Below are 19,457 nucleotides of genomic sequence, written 5' to 3'. Positions count from 1 at the left end.
AACATTTCAGTGTCCATACTGGGCAAGGGAACACATTTTGCACGTCGGTGTTCGCCTGAAATGCGTACGTAGACTCCGCCCAAGTTATCCTCATGCAGCGGTCTACGCAAATCAATGGTGCCTGTGGAATACTTCCGTATTCATTTTGTAAACATTGCAGGTTGCGGAAGACGAACAAGCATTTATATTGTGGATATTTAGACTGGTATAAACTAGCGTCCTTTCTTGTGACTCATGGAGAGGGGGATAACGACCGTACACGCGATAAAATCGCTTGGGTAAGTGAAGTTCTGTCTGTTGTAAATGTTTGTCTCGCATGGTCTCCGTAAACTGCGACTGAAAGTCTTGTTACACTCAGGTACTTGGGAAGTGCGTGTGTCACACAATGTAGATGTGAAGAACTCCCATGTCCACTCCTCACCTGGTTGGCTTCAAACCTAAAGATTTTATGTCCAGAATTACAAGGTATAATGAAATAACCTAAGTACACATCTTAACGATCACTTATTAGACATAAGTATAATGTGTTTGCAAGTTAAAAAAACGTTTTTACCTTCTATTTCAGACAGGAAGATTGGTGTTGTACTAGTGGAAGAGCTGCGGACTGTGTTAACATGCCTGCATTGTCCTCTCACCTATGTTACTGAAGATACACTAAACCCCTTTTTCCTGAACAAAGTCATTGGTGAGAGTGAAAGGAGGCTTTCGAAAAATAAATTAAAAAGCACGTGGAGTGTGATATAGTGATAATAATAAGTCACGTTTCATTTCCAGATTTCTTAGTGTCAGAATTACTCGCAGCAAGGATACTGAAATATAATGAAACGCATCCAGATGACGGGAGGACAGTGTCTGAGGCGGAGAAGGAGCAGAGGGTGGCAGATCACAGCGTTGACGAAACCGCGAAGTGGTGTCAAAAGTTGAAGGAAGGTGATGATGTAGGGACCGATGACGGAATGAGAAGCGATGACGGAATGAGAAGCGAAGAAAAAGAGAGGGAGCTGGCTTCATTGTTCCAAAACCTCGACTTAGATCCCGCTTCTCATCTAACAGACGCCTGCCATCAGGTGAGTAGGATCAGGATTGTGCTTTGAAAGCGCTCAAAGTGTTACAGTACAGTAAAAAAAATTACATCAAATATTGATCATATTATCATAAAATTGTAATTTCATTTCCATTAAACGTATTATTATTAGTATTGAAGAAGGGAAAAGTCATGTTTGATTAACACCTGTCTCTCTGTCTGGCAATCTGTGTCTCCAGGTGGAGGTGAGGCTGGCTCAGCTACCAGAGGGGAGCATGGAGCCACTTCTGGACACCAGTCTGACCTCAGACCAGTGGGTATGTTGGGGATGCATGGGTAGATCTGGAGGACTCTCTGGAGGAAGGGCCCTGTGTACCTGTTAGCACCCGGCGGTGAGATGGGCCTTATCCTCTGTGTTTTTCCTCAGAGACAAGTGGAGAAGATAAATTGTGCTCTCTTGGAGGACTACGAATGTCGACGGCAGATGATGATCAAACGTTTTCAAGTCACACTTCAGTCTTTTGCCTGGGGAGAAAAAGAACAGGTGAGCGATGGGATAACCTGGCCTGCAGGTGAGCTATGGGATAACCTAGCCTGCAGGTGAGCTATGGGATAACCTGGCCTGCAGGTGAGCTATGGGATAACCTAGCCTGCAGGTGAGCTATGGGATAAACTGGCCGGCAGGTGAGCGATGGGATAACCTGGCCTGCAGGTGAGCTATGGGATAACCTAGCCTGCAGGTGAGCTATGGGATAACCTGGCCTGCAGGTGAGCTATGGGATAACCTGGCCTGCAGGTGAGCTATGGGATAACCTGGTCTGCAGGTGAGCTATGGGATAACCTAGCCTGCAGGTGAGCTATGGGATAACCTGGCCTGCAGGTGAGCTATGGGATAACCTGGCCTGCAGGTGAGCGATGGGATAACCTGGCCTGCAGGTGAGCTATGGGATAACCTGGTCTGCAGGTGAGCTATGGGATAACCTGGTCTGCAGGTGAGCTATGGGATAACCTGGCCTGCAGGTCAACGTGTCACTGTTGACCTTTGGAATCTGGTGAGATTAATTGTTTTAGGCCTCTATGCAATTGAACATTATAATTGTGTATTTGCTCTTTCCTAGAACACAACCTTGGATAACAGGATATAGATAAACTTTTATTGGGGACTATTACGACATTTCATGATAGTATTTTTGATTGATGTTTCAGAGGTTTCATTGAGATTCTCACGAGTAGCTACAGGTCAGGTGTGGCAGTGCCAGTGTGATGGTATGGTAGGTAGATGGCTGAGCGGTTAGAGAGTCGGGCTATTAATCAGAAGGTTGCTGGTTCGATTCCCGTCCGTGCAAAATTATGTTGTGTCCTTGGGCAAGGCACTTCACCGTACGTGTCTCGGGGGGAATGTCCCTGCACTTACTGTAAGTCGCTCTAGATAAGAGCGTCTGCTAAATGAGTAAATGTAATGTAGATGGTATCATAGGTAGGGTAAGAGAATGGCGATTCTTATGGATGTTTAGTTCTACAGAGTACAGTGCAGCCTTGAAGTCAGAACAGGAGATGAAATACTCCCCTGGAGTTGTGAGAAGATAAGGAATATTATGTCTGTAGGTCATCGGAGTTTCCATATTTTTGCTGGCATGACTGTGCATGATTACGTTGTTAAACATGATAGTCAGCGGCATGTTTTAAGAATTTGTTGTTTAATGTCTCACGCACCATATTATAGTCATATAACGAAAAAGATATCTTTCATGTTTTCAACAGGAACGCAGTAAGGCTCTCGCTTCAGTGCCTCCTCTCGCCTCCATTTCCCTCCCCTCCCAAGTGTCCCTGCCTCTCCTGCTCGCGGCTCGGAAAGATCAGTCTTGGATTCGGCCAGTGAGAGCTGGGCTGAGCACTGCAGTCCACAAGGTACAGTATGTGCGCCTCAGAAGCCTGACTCAGAGTGACGTAGGGGCAGATCTAGACATGTTCACCTGGGGGGGAGAGGGGAGGGGGGGCAGGAGGTAGTTGTAAGGGGGCATTGAGGGACAGTGTGACCCGATGCCACCATAAATCATCATAACATTGTAGTTTAAATAATGCAAATAATAATATTATTATTGAATGAAATGCACTGGGATTGTAGACTTGTATATTTGACAAAGGGCAGGTGTTTTGTTGGAGAGGGGTGACGTTTGCCTCTGCTCCAGGTGCTGATGGGCAGCGTTCCTGACAGGGGAGGCCGGCCAGGGGAGATCGAGCCCCCTATGCCTTCTTGGGAAGGGAGGAGAGAGAGGGGAAAGGGCTCTGGGCGCAGAGGTGGAAATCAGCAACGCCGAAACTTCTCTGGAAAGAAGGGGAAACAGAGAGACGCAGAGTAACTGTTGTGGTTTTGTCAATCTGGGTTTTTGTGATTTAAGGTTTGCGTGAGATACACTAACAGAAGCTGACTGACATCCACCTGTTTGCACTTATTTTCCATTTAGAGGGAAATTTTGTTTCATAATTTCATGAACAAATGTATAATTTTCTTATTTTCCCAAGTGGAACATTAATTGTAGCAATGCAAATAATTGGTTGTTGCTAGTATATGATATCTGTTAGTAGATATTCAGAAATGTTATAGCTCATGGGTTTTGAATGTGCCAATACAATTATTTCTTGAATAAAGCCATTCTTTAATGCTTCTAGTCTTTGACGTGGCTTCGTTCAAAACAGGAAGTAAGCTATGAAACAGCGACCACTAGAGGCTGTTTGGGGTAAGAGCTGCATGTCACGTGCACCAAGTTCACTTAAAACATGCTGCCTTAAATAGGACTACTCCTAATGATGCATGTAACGCTTGCAGAACGATCAACAAGTATGTCAACATGACGGAGAGTTGCAGTATGCTTCACGAGAACCGTGTTAACCTTACCGTGAACATGATCGTTTCTAAAACAACCATCACAGCACACCTGTGTCTACCTAGGTGACCGGAAATGTCAACTACTGTGAACTGTGAATTTTTGTGATGTCATGTGTTGAAGGGGCACCATCACATTCAATTGTTTCAAGATATATAATTGGTCATTCATAATTCTAATCAATGCATAGTCCAGCGGAGGATCGTTCGCGCGTAGTAGCAGTCATAAATACACTGAAAACAGCTGGGATTCGGGTAAAAAATTGGAAGAACTATTTGAATGGAGCGTCATTGAACAACTCTCTGAGAAAGGTAAACCCTGAATTTTCTAACGAATAGCCACCATGTGGCTCCTCATTGCGGGATATTCTGGCATAGATCAGCACGTTATCGTTCTTAAATCTATTTTCAGGAGAGCCAGTTGAAGTTTGCGTTTGGTCGGGATCTGTCATTGGTTCCACAGTGCGATGTAAAAGATGTTGGCGGAACTGTGCCGAAGTAAGTTCAATTTATGTGTTTACAGTAGGCTATTTATCCCGTCCTAACATTTAAGCGTAGCCTCCGCATAATCAACTAAATGTTACTGACATAGCACCGTTATATATTGCATTAAACGCCTCAGATTTCAAGTCGTTTCATGTGAAATCTTGTAGGTTCTTGGTGGATGCCTGTGGGTTTTTATCTCATCATCTTCACACCGAAGGGCTGTTTCGGAAAACAGGGTCGTTAAACAGAATCCGAGCTCTGAGGGTAAGGAGAAACAGGTCGGATTCTGTAGGAGTATAATTCCTCACATGTTGACATCCTCCCTCCGCTCCGACAGGGTGGATTGGAGCAGGGAGAGCCGGTTTTCTCTCAGCCGTATTCAGCCACTCTGCAACCGTGCGACGTTGCATCCCTCCTGAAGCAGTTCCTGCGGGAGCTGCCGTCTCCCCTCATCCCCGTGGACCTCCAGGCGCCTCTGTGCCACGCGCAGAGTTTGGAGGAAGGCCAGGAGGGAGCCAGAGATGAAGCGACGCTGCTCATCACAGCCCTGTTCCCTGCCGTACACACCCGGGCGCTCCAGTACTTCTGCATCTTCCTAAGAAAGACAGCTGACAGGTGGATGTTTGACTTGTTTCCCCCTCGTGTTCCGGGTCTCTGTTCTCCTCATGTTCCACCCCATCGACTGCTGCTTCCTCACCAGGTGTGATGAGAACCGGATGGAGGCGGGGAACCTGGCTCTTGTGATGGCCCCTAACCTGCTGCAGTCTCCTGCTGGAGGCTCCAAGCTGACTGTGGGCACAGAGAGACTACTGGACAGACAGGCAGCGGTCATAAAGGTTCTCATAGCACATGCCGATCGCATCGGTAAGTTACTGTGTTGTCGTTTCCCCCCCATTCATCTGACGGTGTGTGTGTGTGTGTGTGTGTGTGTGTGTGTGTGTGTGTGTGTGTGTGTGTGTGTGTGTGTGTGTGTGTGTGCAGTGAGAGCTGTTATATACAAAATAACGTATATGGCTTTTGTCACGTGAGATTGTAGAAATTAACAGGTGCTTAAAACTTCTATGTGAAATGACATATTACATTTACATTTAGTCATTTAGCAGACACTCTTATCCAGAGCGACTTACAGTAAGTACAGGGACATTCCCCCCGAGGCAAGTAGAGTGAAGTGCCTTGCCCAAGGACACAACGTCAGTTGGGATGAACGGGAATCAAACTGGCAACCTTCGGATTACTAGCCCGACTCCCTCACCGTTCAGCCACCTGACTCCCTGTATTATATTAATCTGTTACACTGTGATGCTCCGCCCCCCCCCCCCCCCCTCCCCAGGGGTGATCCCTCCCTGCCTTCTGAGCATGTCTCCGTTGTCAGAGGGTGGGGAGGCCACGCCCCCTAGCGACGGGGGTAAGTTCCAGCAGAGAGGGGTTGGTGTGTACAGGAGCCTGAAGCGTCAGAGGCGGCGCAGTGTCGGAGGTGAGGCCACCAGGAACCGAGCGGCAGTTGATGCTTTTGAAATGAACTGATCAACAGTCATCCTGTTGGTGCCTTTTTGAAGTTAATTGTGTTTAAATGTTAAATGTGTTTGTGTTGTACACACAGTGGTTTGATTGTTGGGTAAAACAATGTAATTTATGTTTTTATTTCTTCAGAAATCTTTGTGGATGCCCTCAGTAAACTGAAGACAGGCTTCAACCCTTCAACTGGCTCTTCAAATCCTGCAGACAGTAAGTGTTTAACGTTGGGGTGATGTGTTTCAAGTCGATGTTCATGTCGGCGGCAAGTTAGTGATGTATCGTATGTAAACTGAAAGTAGGCTGCAGAAGTGACCACGCTGTTCTTAACACAAACATCCTCAGGTCAGCAGAATAGCCGTCCCACTCCTCAATCACCAGTCACAGTCAAGAGGAAATGTACTGAGGATCCAGTTCCAGAAGTTGAGGGCTCTGCCAAAAAAAGGTAGTTGTGGTGGGAACCCCGTGCACAGTGTGACGGGAATGTGAGAATCTGTAAATTCAAATCTGTTAAAATGTGTTTTGTGTAAGTATTTATTGAATTAAGATTTCTGCAGAAAGCACTACATTTACATTTACATTTATTCATTTAGCAGACGCTTTTATCCAAAGCGATTTCCAAGAGAGAGCTTTACAAAGTGCATAGGTCACTGATCATAACAACAAGATAGCCAAAAAACATTGCGAGTAGCCAAAACATGAAGCACACATTGTGAACAACCAAAGTAAGTGTCAAAGGGAAGAACCATAAGAGCATGTAGTTAAACAAGTTACAATTAAACAACATGAACCGCTATAAGTGCAAGTGTACCTGTGGAAAAAAAAAGCTAGACACACACAGACTACACAGGGTGTTCTGTCAGTCTGATGAAGACCTCCCTCCAGGACAGGCCCATCATACGTGGAGATAGAGCTGCTGCCGTTTACACACAACAGCCTCCTGTTCATATTATCAGCACAGTTACAGCACACAAGGTTCCAGCTTTCTCAGCAGTTAACTAGACACTCTTACCGTGCAAAAGGTTCCAGCCTTCTCCGAAAAAGTCTTATGAAAACAGTATTATGTATTTAACAATATTCCAATTTACACGACAGGAGTTACATCTTGTAACTTCCCAGACCTTTCTGAGGCCACACGTAATACTTTCCTTTTCAAACTTGTAACATGAATGGACCAAAGACCACCTAAGAGGCAGGTTTATGCGTGATGTTTTGATTACTTACCGAATTAAAACCCTGTTCTCTGACAGACGCTCTGTCCAGGACCTGAGGGAGAGCCAAAGCTGTAATCTCTCAAACGTTCTGAGTGAAGTGGACCCGAGTGAGAAACAGGACGCCTGTGTCACACTACGTACATCAGAGGAAAAGAAGAATCCAAACAAAGATTCTAAATTACTTAACAGGTAAGTATGAAACAAATAAATGCAAATATTTACTTGCAAATGTTTATCGCACGTGTCAAGTCTGTCTTTTTGTGTCGTGTTGGCTGACTGTGCTATCTTCCTGAAGGCCTGAGGTTGAAGAGGATTGTTCTCAGCGAAGACGATCTCTACGATTCTTTAACACAGCCAGCTGGAACCTCCCAGTATGTTTAGAGTCACTGGCTACTTAAACCACATCACGTTCTGAATAACAAATAACTGAGTGTTTCATGCCTTGCTCTGATGACAGAACACGACTAGTACGTTGCCCCAAAGTGATCATGAAACCGTGATGCCTGGAAGTAAAATGTTGTCTGATGACGCGGGTGGAGTTTCCATCTGCAAGGCGGAGAACACGAGCAGAATCCCGGTCATTCTGATCGACGGGCCCGGAAGAGGTTTGCGTAGTTTAACTCACGGTCCTTTATTCCCCGGTCTGTCTCCTTGAGTGTAACCGTGCTTTTCTCTGAACAGCTGTGAGGGAGAATGAGGTGGAGGACGACCCTGACCTGCTCAACCTCAGCTTCATGGAGGACCCCACAGCCGCCCAGGACACACCTGACTCCCCCACCGGCACGGAGGGAGCGGAGCGACAAGGTGAAGTCGCCTCGCCGGGAGGCGAGGACATGGAAGTACTTGATTCGCAGAATGACTCCAACCGTGAACTAGGAGGTGTGGCGAAGACTGAGGTAAATCACGGAGACGGGTCTCCAGACGAGCAGACGGTCAGAGAGAAAGTGTCGGGCCGGGCGAGCAGGAAACGGCGAGCACCTCGACGGTCGATCAGCCTGCCTGACGTGAACCTGGAGCACCTGAGAGATGAAGACGAATCCCTGGAGGAAGACGAAGGGGAGAGGTGTCTGTCCGTCAGCCGTGAAGACCAAGAGCTTCCGGACTCCGGGAGGACAAACGCAGAGGGCGACCGGCCGACGACCTCAGAAGACACAGCATCGAGGACGAGGAATGAAAGGGCGGCGCTGAAACGGGAGCATGCGCCGGAGAAGCCGGTCGAGTCCGGTTCGGGTTTCAAGAGGTCTCGTATGTCCGTCGCCGACCATCTCAGACGGTTCAACGCCCTGGCGACTCTGCTCCGCACGCCCAGGGCTCCGCCGCCGCCGGCCCCTGCGCCCCTCCTCAGAGACCGCCTGCACGAGACTCTGCTGGGGAGGGAGCACAGGGGCTCCCTGGGCCTACGGCGCCAGGGGGCGAGGCGGTTCGGACGCTCCATCAGTCACGACGGAGTCCCTGGAGCTCCGGCAGGGCTCGGCAGGGAAGCGGACCGGCCAGGGGGAGCCAGTCCAGGGCCCCTGGTCCAGTCAGCCCTGCCAGAGCCGACTGGGAGACCGGAGGCTTTCCGGCTGGAGCTGGATCCAGAGACCCACCGCCTTCCAGGAGCCACGAGGCTGGAGAACGTTCCACGGCCCGGGGGGAGTCCAAGCGCGGCTGCTGAACTGCCAGAGCAGAGCCAGGGATGCCGGGAGGAAGTCGGAGAATTTCAACCAGAGGAGCCGTCAGACAAGCCAGAGCTGCACCACCTCCTGCAGGAGCAGCTGACTCTGTGTGACTCAGACAGGGTGGAGGGGGGAGACCTCACAGCCCCAGTTCAGCTGGATAGACAAACCCAGACAGAAGTCACCTCAGCTAGGCGACGCCAGAGCGCCTCGCCAGTGGGGAAGAACTTCCAGGTCAGAGAAGTCCAGCCCAGACTCCCTACAGCTCCCTCCTTGCACCTGCACATGCACACCTGCTGTGTTCACATCAACACGGCCACCCAGACTGACAGCGCGACGCCCCCTGAGAGCTACGGCACAGCAAACACCGAGGCAGAGTGCCCGCCTGGCGATGCCCCTGCGTTTGACTTCGTCGCTGTAGACATGGACGGATGTTCTCTGGAAGCTTCTCCTCCTGCCCTGACGTTCAGGCCCACGGCCACCAGGAGGCGCTACAGAGACTCTCCTCGCTGGCTCGTCCATGAGGTCAGCATGGCCGCAGGGGAATCGCTGCAGATATGAGAGTTTGGAGGCTGTGTCTTTCCTTCCTCTTCTGTTTACAACATACAGTGTGCATGTCATGGTTAAAGACACGTAATAATTAGTTCTGTTTTCTCTGGAATGGTGGGTGGCAAATTTGAGTACAAACAAAAGTTGTTTTGTTTGTATTTCTACTATAGTCTTAATATGCATGTTGCAACTCTGTTTATTATTGATATAGACAATATTTAATGTTTTGTTTATGTATTTGTTATTTTGTTGTTTTAATCTAAATAAAAGCATTCAATTTAAAAATAGTTTGTGCAGCATCCCTCTGGCTCTTTAAACTGCCTGTGCTTGTATGAATCCATAGCAAAATGTGCACAATTGAACAAATTCAGATGAATTCTATGCATGTTTTATTACAATAATAGTTATGTTCTAATTTGATTGCAATCATGTTGCACTCCGAAAAAAAGAAAAGGAATTTCATCTGGGGAGTCTGAGTGGTGGCTGAGCGGTGGGGGAATCGGGCTAGTAATCCGAAGGTTGCCAGTTCGATTCCCGGTCATGCCAACTGATGTTGTGTTCTTGGGCAAGGCACTTCACCCTACTTGCCTCAGGGGAATGTCCCTGTACTTACTGTAAGTCGCTCTGGATAAGAGCGTCTGCTAAATGACTAAATGTAAATCTGGCCAGTGTGGGCACAACCTTCTTTTTGTCATTTTGCTCCTCCCCTTTTTCATGGTGTAGAAGTTTTGTCAGTCTGTCTTCCAACACAGCCAGAATCACTGGAGCCACGTTGTCCTTGATCACGCCTACTCCCGTCAGCCAGGGTTGAGAGGAGCGAGGTGGGAGAGAGAGAGAGAGATCGGCTGGGTAAGGAACGACCAGGCGGATCCCTATCCCGTTCGAGGTGCGATCTGTAATACCTGGTGAGGATGGCAGAAGGAGGAGATGGAGAGGAGGAGATCCAGTTTCTGCGCACGGTGAGTGATGCCATTTCCTCTTTAGACGGATGAGTGGGAATTATGGGACTTTAGTAAACATTTCCTTTAACAACGTACGGCGAATTTGGCCTCTTAAGTTCTTATTGAACTCATTTAACTGTAAAGTACTCTAGCAGTGGCGTGCATGTTATTGACTTGAGAGAGGAGAGGACGGATTGGCGTGAACAGGTGCTGGTCTTGTCGGCATTGTTATCTATTTTTACTCCTGAAGGACCCTGTTACTGTTTGGACTCTGAGCAGGATGGTTGGTGCCAAGGAACAGCTGACTCCAGCGAATAGAAAGCTATGAAAACTAGAGCCTGTATACAATCACAGAGAGATCAGCAGAAACTATTACACACACACTGCCGTTTGTGATCAAATAAGAAGGGCATATCAAGTATGAATAATTATAATTCAGAAAACGAATCCCAGAAGTTTAGAGTCTCTCTTTAGAAATAAGTGACTACACTGCATAAAAATGAAGAATGAATACAATATAAACTTTAAATACAAAAGTTATATCGCTAATCTTGTAGTGAAAGAAATTGACTGGTTTTACTGGTTATACTGATGAAGTGTATTCCTTGGGAGTGGGAGCTGATGAAGCAGGCCGGAGGCAGACCAGACAGAGACTGGAAACTGTTTCCCCCACTGTCTCCATGGAGACCGGTTCTCCTCTGTCTCCCTGGAGACCGGTTCTCCTCTTACTGGTTCTCCTCTTTCTCCCTGGAGACAGGTTCTCCTCTTACTGGTTCTCCTCTGTCTCCAGGGAGACTGGTTCTCCTCTTACTGGTTCTCCTCTGTCTTCAGGGAGACTGGTTCTGCTCTTACTGGTTCTCCTCTGTCTCCAGGTAGACTGGTTCTCCTCTGTCTCCAGGGAGACTGGTTCTCCTCTTACTGGTTCCGCTCTGACTCCTTGGAGACTGGTTCTCCTCTGTCTCCTTGGAGACTGGTTCTCCTCTGTCTCCAGGGAGACTGGTTTCCCTCTGTCTCCTTGGATGGGGTCACAGGCTGAATGTTCCCAGCCTCCTCCCACTGCTCAGGACATCTTGAGGTTCACACAGTAATTCTGCTCCACATAGTTGAAACGGTTTAATCACACAGTACCAGGCAGAGGTGCAGGATATTCGGGCCGCCATGTTGTTTTTGGCACTTATATACCTCATTAATTTCAATTTAAGACCCATGGCTTAATGGCTTGTATGAATTTCAGGTAATGCTCCCTGGCTTTTACATGTTCTGCAGTGTCAAGTCTGATACTGGAGATAGGGGGTGTGAAAGAAACATGACTTTTGTGAAAAGTATCCCCCTCTCCTGAGCACCAGATCTTTCTTTTTATAGCTCTGAGTTTGAGCCCCTGGAAGGAGAAAGGCCTCGTCTGTTGCTTGTGTGTCTAAGCTGTGTGTGTCCCCTCAGCGAGGCCCAGACGTGCTCTGACAGACATGCTGTAGACATTTACATTTTTTTACATTTAGTCATTTAGCAGACGCTCTTATCCAGAGCGACTTACAGTAAGTACAGGGACATTCCCCCGAGCCAAGTAGGGTGAAGTGCCTTGCCCAAGGACACAACGTCAGTTGGCATGACCGGGAATCGAACTGGCAACCTTCGGATTACTAGCCCGACTCCCTCACCGCTCAGCCATCTGACTCCCTAGACCACACCAGTGGGTTTGTGGATGGGTTCACTGTCCATCTTCCTGGCAGTGACACAGACATAGAGGTGTAGAGGTGGGAGTGTGGCGTCTGAACTTGTCTGAACTTGAGAGGGGTCAGCTGGATGGAGGGGAGTGAGGGAGGATGGGTTCACTGTCCATCTTCCTGGCAGTGACACAGACATAGAGGTGTAGAGGTGGGAGTGTGGCGTCTGAACTTGTCTGAACTTGAGAGGGGTCAGCTGGATGGAGGGGAGTGAGGGAGAATGGGCATTGCTAGCTGTGATGCTGTTCATCCTCAGCTCTGCAGAGATCTATATTTACAGTCTTGGGATTAGCGAGGCTATGTCTTGGTCCCCGTCGCCACCTGTTCTTTTAAGGTGAACGGTCACTGTACAGACTCTCTCTCTCTTGTTATAGTTTAGCGAATATACTTTTTTGATCAGACCAGTGATCTGATTGTCAGTGAATAATAGTAACTGGACTCTGAAACTATCTCTGGCCGTGTGCGTTTGTTACATTTGTGGATGATGCTGCTGGCCAGGTCCTGTGGGGTGTCACATGTCCGGTGGTCCCGGAGGGGAATGTGAGAGCAGCAGGTGCGCGGTCTGAAATAGACGCCAGGGAGGCGTGACCTGTGACCGTCAGAGCAGCGGAGAGATTAGAGGCAGGGGGGCACAGAGGAGGGAGTGGAGGCTAGGAATGAGAGGTGTTTCAGGAGAGAGGCCGCCGACAGCTGTTTACATTTTGACCCAGTTTCCGATGCACAGCAGCACCTACGCCAGGATATCCACTCGTGTTTTTGTCTCTGTGGCCTGAACTGAGATGCAGATCAGCTTCCTGTCACATATGCCGTCAGACAAATTTAAATCTCCACTGATGTCAGAAAATTCCTCTTGTGCCTTCATCCTCTTGTACACCACCACTGTGTCAGCCATTATTAAGCCGCCTCTAAATTTGTTTTGGCTGTAACTCTACCCCTGGCCAGCATGTGTGTCATACAGGCTGGCCTCAAGGTTATAGCTGCCAAGTTAAATAGACCTGCTAACAGAACAAGCCTTGCGGTGGAGGACAACTCCTAATGTGGCGCTTGTCTGTCTTCTTCTGAATGTGTCCTCTTTTAAATTGAACATCTGGAATGTTGAAAGTAGCACTGAACCTTTCCAGTTGAACTCTAATTATAGAGTGCTACACTCAATTGTTTGGGATGTTGAGATGCATACTTGGTATTGAAATAAATTCAAATTTATATTAGAAATTGTCGATAAGTTTGTTAGCTCAGATAGTTAAGGAATCATTATTATGGTTTTATCTTTTATATTCCAGGTTTAGATTAGGCTGCTAGGTGGTGGCTTGAAAAACAAAATGTCTGCTCTTTCTGTGTGTCTGTAGGATGACCAGGTGGTGCTCCAGTGCACTGCCTCCATCCTGAAGGAGCAGATCAAGCTGTGCCTGTCCTGCGAGGGCTTTGGGAACAGACTCTGTTTCCTGGAGACCACTTCCAACGCCCAGGTCAGTAACACCGTCTATCAACAGCTAGCTTGGACACTAGAGGTGTCTGGGTAGTTTACACTGCAGAAAATGAGTTTGATATTATTGTTTTTAGATTTTAACTGTAGTTGGACTTGTTACTATTATGAATGGCTTAACAAGTGACTTAATTTAAGAAAATGACACTATTTAAGTGAAAATGTCTTACTGCACTGGCAGCCAAATGTACTTGTTTTAAGCATAAGCAAGCTCATTGCTACAATTTCATAGGGCGTTTTTGCAGTGTAGCTGATGGATGATCTTGTTTCCTTCCAGAATGTTCCTCCGGACCTGGCGATCTGCTGCTTTATCCTGGAGCAGTCTCTGTCAGTGCGAGCCTTGCAAGAGATGCTGTCCAACACATCGGACCTGAACGAGGTGGGGGTTCGACCAGGGCAGCTGACAAACTGGGGCGTGTTTCTGTTCAAGTCTGATGTTTCACAGCTAAATAGTCTCTTAGGACAAAAACTCGAGATGGTTTTGTAGATATGCTGTAGCTGTTGAAGGCCCTGTTTCCGAGGTAGCTTGTTTTCAAGCAACTTAACTTCGTTTTGTTGTCTCTTCTTTTGACGCCCACACCCTCGTCACTCTCCCACCCACCAACCGTAGGCAGTCGATTTGGACAAATGGGTACGTCTGCTCATGTTTCAGTTCCTGTCACGTTTCCCTCTCCTCTTCCTGTCTACCCTGAGCGTCTTCCCCTGTTCCTCTCTGAGTCAGTGAACTTCTTCCCCCAGAGTCAGTAATGAACCACTTCTCCCTGTCAGGGCCACTGATGAATTCCTTGTCATCCTCACTCACAACCGCAGCTAACTCCTCACATCTCTCCCACTCTCCTTGGTGTTGTCATAGCTGGGATGCCAAGGAGCGTGTCGGATGACACGAAAGTAACGATGGCTGTCATCGGTCTCGGAGCAGCCCCGTGCTGTTAAATCTCCTGGCTGCGACGCCACATCCACACACACCCCTCCCCCCCCACATCATACCCATGCCTCACATACCTCATATTGACTGATGTCATCACTATGCAGAGAGCCCAGTCCTTGATCTATAGCGGTCACCTGTCCTCCTTCTCCAGTCAGATAGATGTTACATTACATTTAGTCATTTAGCAGACGCTCTTATCCAGAGCGACTTACATTTACATTTAGTCATTTAGCAGACGCTCTTATCCAGAGCGACTTACAGTAAGTACAGGGACATTCCCCCGAGGAAAGTAGGGTGAAGTGCCTTGCCCAAGGACACAACGTCATTTGACACGGCCAGGAATCGAACCAGTGACCTTCTGGTTACTATCCACTCCCTCACCGCTTAGCCACCTGACTCCTATGTTGCACGCCCCGTATGTCCTCTCCTCTCTCACTCCCTGTGTGGTTGCGGTTTCTCCTTTGGGGTGTTTGGTGTTTAACAACCTCTTCAACCGTATTAACCTGTAGAACTGTAGGAAGACAATATCATTCACTCTAGGCATAATCCCTACGTTAACAGTGGACGGTGTTCCTGAAAATCACTAATCATAACAACGTTCTATACGTTATTATCTGTATGTTTTCAGTAACAGTAGTGTTGTGTATTGATGTTTTAATCTGCGTAATAAAATCTAATCTGTAATAAAAGCATCTGCTAAATGAATACATGTAAAATGTAAATGTAAATCTGACTTTGCTGTTGTTTTCCCAGTTTGGGTGTCTCATTTGACTTGATGATTGGTGCTCTACTCTGTAGTTGTGGTCCACTCACACCTCATGTGATAGCTGGTAAATGTTTGTTGTTGTCTGATGTCTCTGTGTCCTCTCACCTGAGAGGGAGACCCAGGTCCTCCAGGCTGCTCCTGCAGCCCTCCTCTCTCTCTCCATGGCCTGCAGCAGTGCCGTGTGCCTGGGCTCTGGGCCTCGTGCCGGCTGCGTGACCGGAGTGTAACTCGTTCTTGTCTCTGTCTCCGCTAGTCGTCCCAGGGCGGGGGTCACCGGACCCTGCTGTACGGCCACGCCATCCTGCTGAAACACACCCACTCCAGCATGGTGAGCAGACTGCTGCCCTCGCAGGGCTGCCCTGACGATTAAAACTCCCTCTCTCTTTCTCTCCCCCCCCCTCTCCTTTACAGTCTAGTAGTCTCTCTCCCACTCAGTGTCAGTACTACTGTCTACATCTGTCATGAAGAGTTGTGTTGGGCAGGAGTGTGACGTGTTTCCCTCTCTCCTGCAGTACCTCAGCTGTCTGACCACATCTCGGTCGCTCACAGACAAACTGGCCTTCGACGTGGGCCTGCAAGAAGACTCCACAGGTACGTGTCACTCATGTTGCACAGACCTCTGTAGTCCATGTAAACCTCTGGTCAGGGTTAGTGTTAGGTAAGGACCTTTATTTTGAAGGGGTGACTGAAGCTCACGTTGACTCCTCCCCCAGGTGAGGCGTGCTGGTGGACGATTCACCCCGCCTCCAAGCAGAGGTCGGAGGGTGAGAAGGTCAGGGTTGGAGACGACCTCATCCTGGTCAGTGTGTCGTCAGAGAGATACCTGGTGAGACCTCGCTCCACGTAAAGCACCTTCCTCACCTTCTGCCTGATGAGAGACCTCACCAAGCCCCCTCTCCTTCTCTTTCTCTTTCTCCTCTCTCTCTCCATTTGTCTTTCTCTCCTCTCTCTCTCTCTCTCTCTCTCTCTCTGTCTGTCTCTCTCTCTCTCTCTCTCTCTCTCTCTCTCTCTCTCTCTCTCTCTCTGTCTCTCTCTCTCCCGCCATCTGTCTCTCTCTCTCTCTCTCACCCTCCATCTCTGTCTCTCTCTGTCTCTCTCTGTCTCTCTCTGTTTCTCTGTCTCCAAGCATCTCTCCTACGCCAGCGGAGACCTGATGGTCGATGCCTCCTTCATGCAGACTCTGTGGACCATGAACCCTGTGTGTTCAGGGTGTGAGCTGGTAGAAGGTGAGGATGAGCGTGGGGTGTTCAGGGTGTGAGCTGGTAGAAGGTGAGGATGAGCGTGGGGTGTTCAGGGTGGGGCTGGTAGAAGGTGAGGATGAGCGTGGGGTGTTCAGGGTGTGAGCTGGTAGAAGGTGAGGATGAGCGTGGGGTGTTCAGAGTGTGAGCTGGTAGAAGGTGAGGATGAGCGTGGGGTGTTCAGGGTGGGGCTGGTAGAAGGTGAGGATGAGCGTGGGGTGTTCAGGGTGGGGCTGGTAGAAGGTGAGGATGAGCGTGTGGTGTTCAGAGTGTGAGCTGGTAGAAGGTGAGGATGAGCGTGGGGTGTTCAGGGTGGGGCTGGTAGAAGGTGAGGATGAGCGTGGGGTGTTCAGGGTGTGAGCTGGTAGAAGGTGAGGATGAGCGTGGGGTGTTCAGGGTGGGGCTGGTAGAAGGTGAGGATGAGCGTGGGGTGTTCAGGGTGTGAGCTGGTAGAAGGTGAGGATGAGCGTGGGGTGTTCAGAGTGTGAGCTGGTAGAAGGTGAGGATGAGCGTGGGGTGTTCAGGGTGGGGCTGGTAGAAGGTGAGGATGAGCGTGGGGTGTTCAGGGTGGGGCTGGTAGAAGGTGAGGATGAGCGTGTGGTGTTCAGGGTGGGGCTGGTAGACAGTGAGGGATGCCTGTCTCACTGCAGCAGGTGTTGAATTGATCTGCCTCGTCTCCTCGTCCTCCGTGGCCTGTGTCTTGCAGGCTTCCTGACCGGAGGCTATGTCCTCAGGCTGTTCCACGGACACATGGACGAGTGTCTGGCCATCCCCGCTGCCGACCAGGGGGACGACCAACGCAGGTGGGCAGACAGCACATCAGTCTTTACACACTCCGGAAGATACTGTGTTCAACGATGCCCCCCAAAAAAGATATCTTTAAGATCATACTGTGTTATGTACTGTACTAGTCCCTTAGAGGGTTAGCTTGGTAGCTTAGCTGGTACAGATCACTGATCAGCATGACTCTCCTGTTCCGCTCAGAAATGCTCATTATGAGGGCGGGGCCGTCTGCAGCCACGCCCGGTCTCTATGGCGACTGGAGCCTCTCCGTATTGGGTGAGTGTGGACCAACCCACCTCTGTCCAGCAGCCAATCAGAAACCATCCATGTTTACCAGTCCGCCATCTCAACCGAGGACGGTCGGTTTAAGTGCTGTTGTTTGAAACTGCTGTTTTCAGGTGGAGTGGAAGTCACATCAAATGGGGCCAGTCTTTCAGGGTGCGTCACATCACCACGGGCCGATACCTCTGTCTGGACGAAGAGAAGGGCCTCCTGGTGGTGGACTCTGAGAAGGCCAACTCCAAGATGGCCGCTTTTTGCTTCAGAGCTACGAAGGTAAGGCAGTCATCATTACCGGTCCTGGCACATCTGGCGCCCTAAGCAAAATGTATAAACAGACCCCCCCCCCCCCCCCCCCCCCTCCCGGGAGCACAAGTCGTTGTGCTGCCCTAAAGAGAGAGATAAAGAGAGAGATGAAGAGAGAGATGAAGAGAGAGATGAAGAGAGAGATGAAGAGAGAGATGAAGAGCGAGATGAAGAGCGAGATAAAGAGCGAGATAAAGAGCGAGATAAAGAGCGAGATGAAGAGCAAGATGAAGAGCGAGATGAAGAGCGAGATGAAGAGCGAGATGAAGAGCGAGATGAAGAGCGAGATGAAGAGCGAGATGAAGAGAGAGAGGAAGAGAGAGAGGGTGAGAGGGATAAAGAGAGAGATAAAGAGAGAGATGAAGAGAGATATGAAGAGAGGGAGTGAGTTGCCAGCAGTAGGAGAGACAGGAAGCTGCTTACCTGCCCTCTCTGAGGATCGTTCCTCACCCTTCCTCCCCCTCTCTCCCCCCTCTCCCCCCCTGCAGGAGAAGATCGAGGTGGCCCAGAAGCGGGATGTGGAGGGGATGGGGACCCCGGAGATCAAGTACGGGGAGTCCATGTGTTTCGTGCAGCACGTTGCCACCGGCCTCTGGCTCACCTACGCCGCCGTCGATGCCAAATCTGCCCGCCTGGGTCCTCTGAAGAGGAAGGTGAGGCGTCGCGGGGCCTCTCAGGGCGAGGGGCAGCGCTGGAGGACGCTCCCACGTGACCCAGACACCTCACCCCGCTGCGTTCCTCCTCCCTCAGGCTATCCTGCACAAGGAGGGCCACATGGACGACGCCCTGACGGTGGCACGCTCTCAGACGGAGGAGTCCCAGGCTGCCAGGATGATCTACAGCACGGCCGGACTCTTCACACAGTTCATCAAGTACGACCTCCAACACCCCAACTGGTCCAGGACCACCTCAGTCACAGGATCAGATGTTGTTTTAAAGTTACATTTGAAGAGAATGCGAAGAGTTTCTCATTGTTCGGGTTGCTTGTGATGCCTGTGTGTGTGTGTGTGTGTTTGTCTGTCTGCGTGTGTGTCTGTCTGTGTGTGTGTGTGTGTGTGTCTGTCTGTGTGTGTGTGTGTCTGTCTGTGTGTGTTCATGTGTGTGTGTCTGTCTATCTGACTGCATGTGTGTGTGTCTGTCTGTCTGACTGTGTGTGTGTGTGTGTGTGTGTCTGTCTGCCTGTGTGTGTGTGTGTCTGTCTGTCTGTCTGTGTTCGTGTGTGTGTCTGTCTGCCTGTGTGTCTGTCTATCTGACTGCATGTGTGTGTGTCTGTCTGCCTGTCTGTCTGTGTGTGTCTGTCTGTCTGTCTGTCTGTCTGTGTGTGTGTGTGTCTGCCTGTCTGTGTGTGTGTGTGTGTGTGTCTGTCTGTCTGTGTGTGTGTGTGTGTGTGTCTGTCTGTGTGTGTTCATGTGTGTGTGTCTGTCTATCTGACTGCATGTGTGTGTGTCTGTCTGACTGTGTGTCTGTGTGTGTCCAGGAGTCTGGACTCCCTGAGTGGGAAGAACAAGGCCCCCGGCCCTCCCTCCCTGCCCATGGACGCCGTGGCTCTGTCCCTGCAGGACCTCATCTTCTACTTCCGGCCCCCGGAGGATGAGCTGGAGCACGAGGAGAAGCAGTCCAAGCTGCGCTCGCTCCGGAACCGCCAGAACCTGTTTCAGGAGGAGGTAGGAAGACAACGCTTAATA

General features: G+C 49.4%; 3 protein-coding genes across 3 annotated transcripts in view; all 3 read left to right on the top strand.

Annotated features, from left to right (window-relative positions):
- Positions 1 to 70: 70 nt before the first annotated feature.
- im:7138535 (uncharacterized protein LOC797998 homolog) lies at positions 71 to 3,689 on the top strand. The gene is made up of 8 exons (XM_067257243.1): positions 71 to 278; positions 359 to 465; positions 566 to 685; positions 775 to 1,067; positions 1,264 to 1,341; positions 1,452 to 1,568; positions 2,786 to 2,932; positions 3,214 to 3,689. The coding sequence occupies exons 1-8, from the start codon at positions 235 to 237 to the stop codon at positions 3,382 to 3,384; spliced, it is 1,077 nt and encodes a 358-aa protein (XP_067113344.1). The 5' UTR covers positions 71 to 234; the 3' UTR covers positions 3,385 to 3,689.
- Positions 3,690 to 3,962: 273 nt separating this feature from the next.
- Positions 3,963 to 9,534, top strand: zgc:153345 (uncharacterized protein LOC566129 homolog). Its single transcript, XM_067257365.1, has 12 exons — positions 3,963 to 4,220; positions 4,321 to 4,406; positions 4,562 to 4,658; positions 4,732 to 5,009; positions 5,095 to 5,258; positions 5,725 to 5,868; positions 6,045 to 6,119; positions 6,252 to 6,351; positions 7,157 to 7,309; positions 7,416 to 7,491; positions 7,578 to 7,725; positions 7,802 to 9,534. The coding sequence occupies exons 1-12, from the start codon at positions 4,092 to 4,094 to the stop codon at positions 9,337 to 9,339; spliced, it is 2,988 nt and encodes a 995-aa protein (XP_067113466.1). The 5' UTR covers positions 3,963 to 4,091; the 3' UTR covers positions 9,340 to 9,534.
- Positions 9,535 to 10,228: 694 nt separating this feature from the next.
- ryr1a (ryanodine receptor 1a (skeletal)) overlaps positions 10,229 to 19,457 on the top strand; it is a 54,850-nt gene continuing 45,621 nt past the window's right edge. The window contains exons 1-13 of the mRNA XM_067257156.1: positions 10,229 to 10,286; positions 13,336 to 13,455; positions 13,750 to 13,851; positions 15,420 to 15,494; positions 15,679 to 15,757; positions 15,880 to 15,992; positions 16,293 to 16,392; positions 17,111 to 17,207; positions 17,389 to 17,463; positions 17,586 to 17,742; positions 18,261 to 18,425; positions 18,523 to 18,644; positions 19,250 to 19,436. Of these exons, the coding sequence (XP_067113257.1) occupies positions 10,239 to 10,286; positions 13,336 to 13,455; positions 13,750 to 13,851; positions 15,420 to 15,494; positions 15,679 to 15,757; positions 15,880 to 15,992; positions 16,293 to 16,392; positions 17,111 to 17,207; positions 17,389 to 17,463; positions 17,586 to 17,742; positions 18,261 to 18,425; positions 18,523 to 18,644; positions 19,250 to 19,436 (1,440 nt within the window). The 5' untranslated portion in view covers positions 10,229 to 10,238. The remainder of the gene's footprint in view (positions 10,287 to 13,335; positions 13,456 to 13,749; positions 13,852 to 15,419; positions 15,495 to 15,678; positions 15,758 to 15,879; positions 15,993 to 16,292; positions 16,393 to 17,110; positions 17,208 to 17,388; positions 17,464 to 17,585; positions 17,743 to 18,260; positions 18,426 to 18,522; positions 18,645 to 19,249; positions 19,437 to 19,457) is intronic.

Source organism: Osmerus mordax, chromosome 19 (genome assembly GCF_038355195.1).
Source record: "Osmerus mordax isolate fOsmMor3 chromosome 19, fOsmMor3.pri, whole genome shotgun sequence".
Classification (NCBI taxonomy): Eukaryota; Metazoa; Chordata; class Actinopteri; order Osmeriformes; family Osmeridae; genus Osmerus; species Osmerus mordax.
The sequence above is the reverse complement of the archived record's forward strand: the minus strand, read 5'-3'. Positions and strand labels throughout refer to the sequence as shown.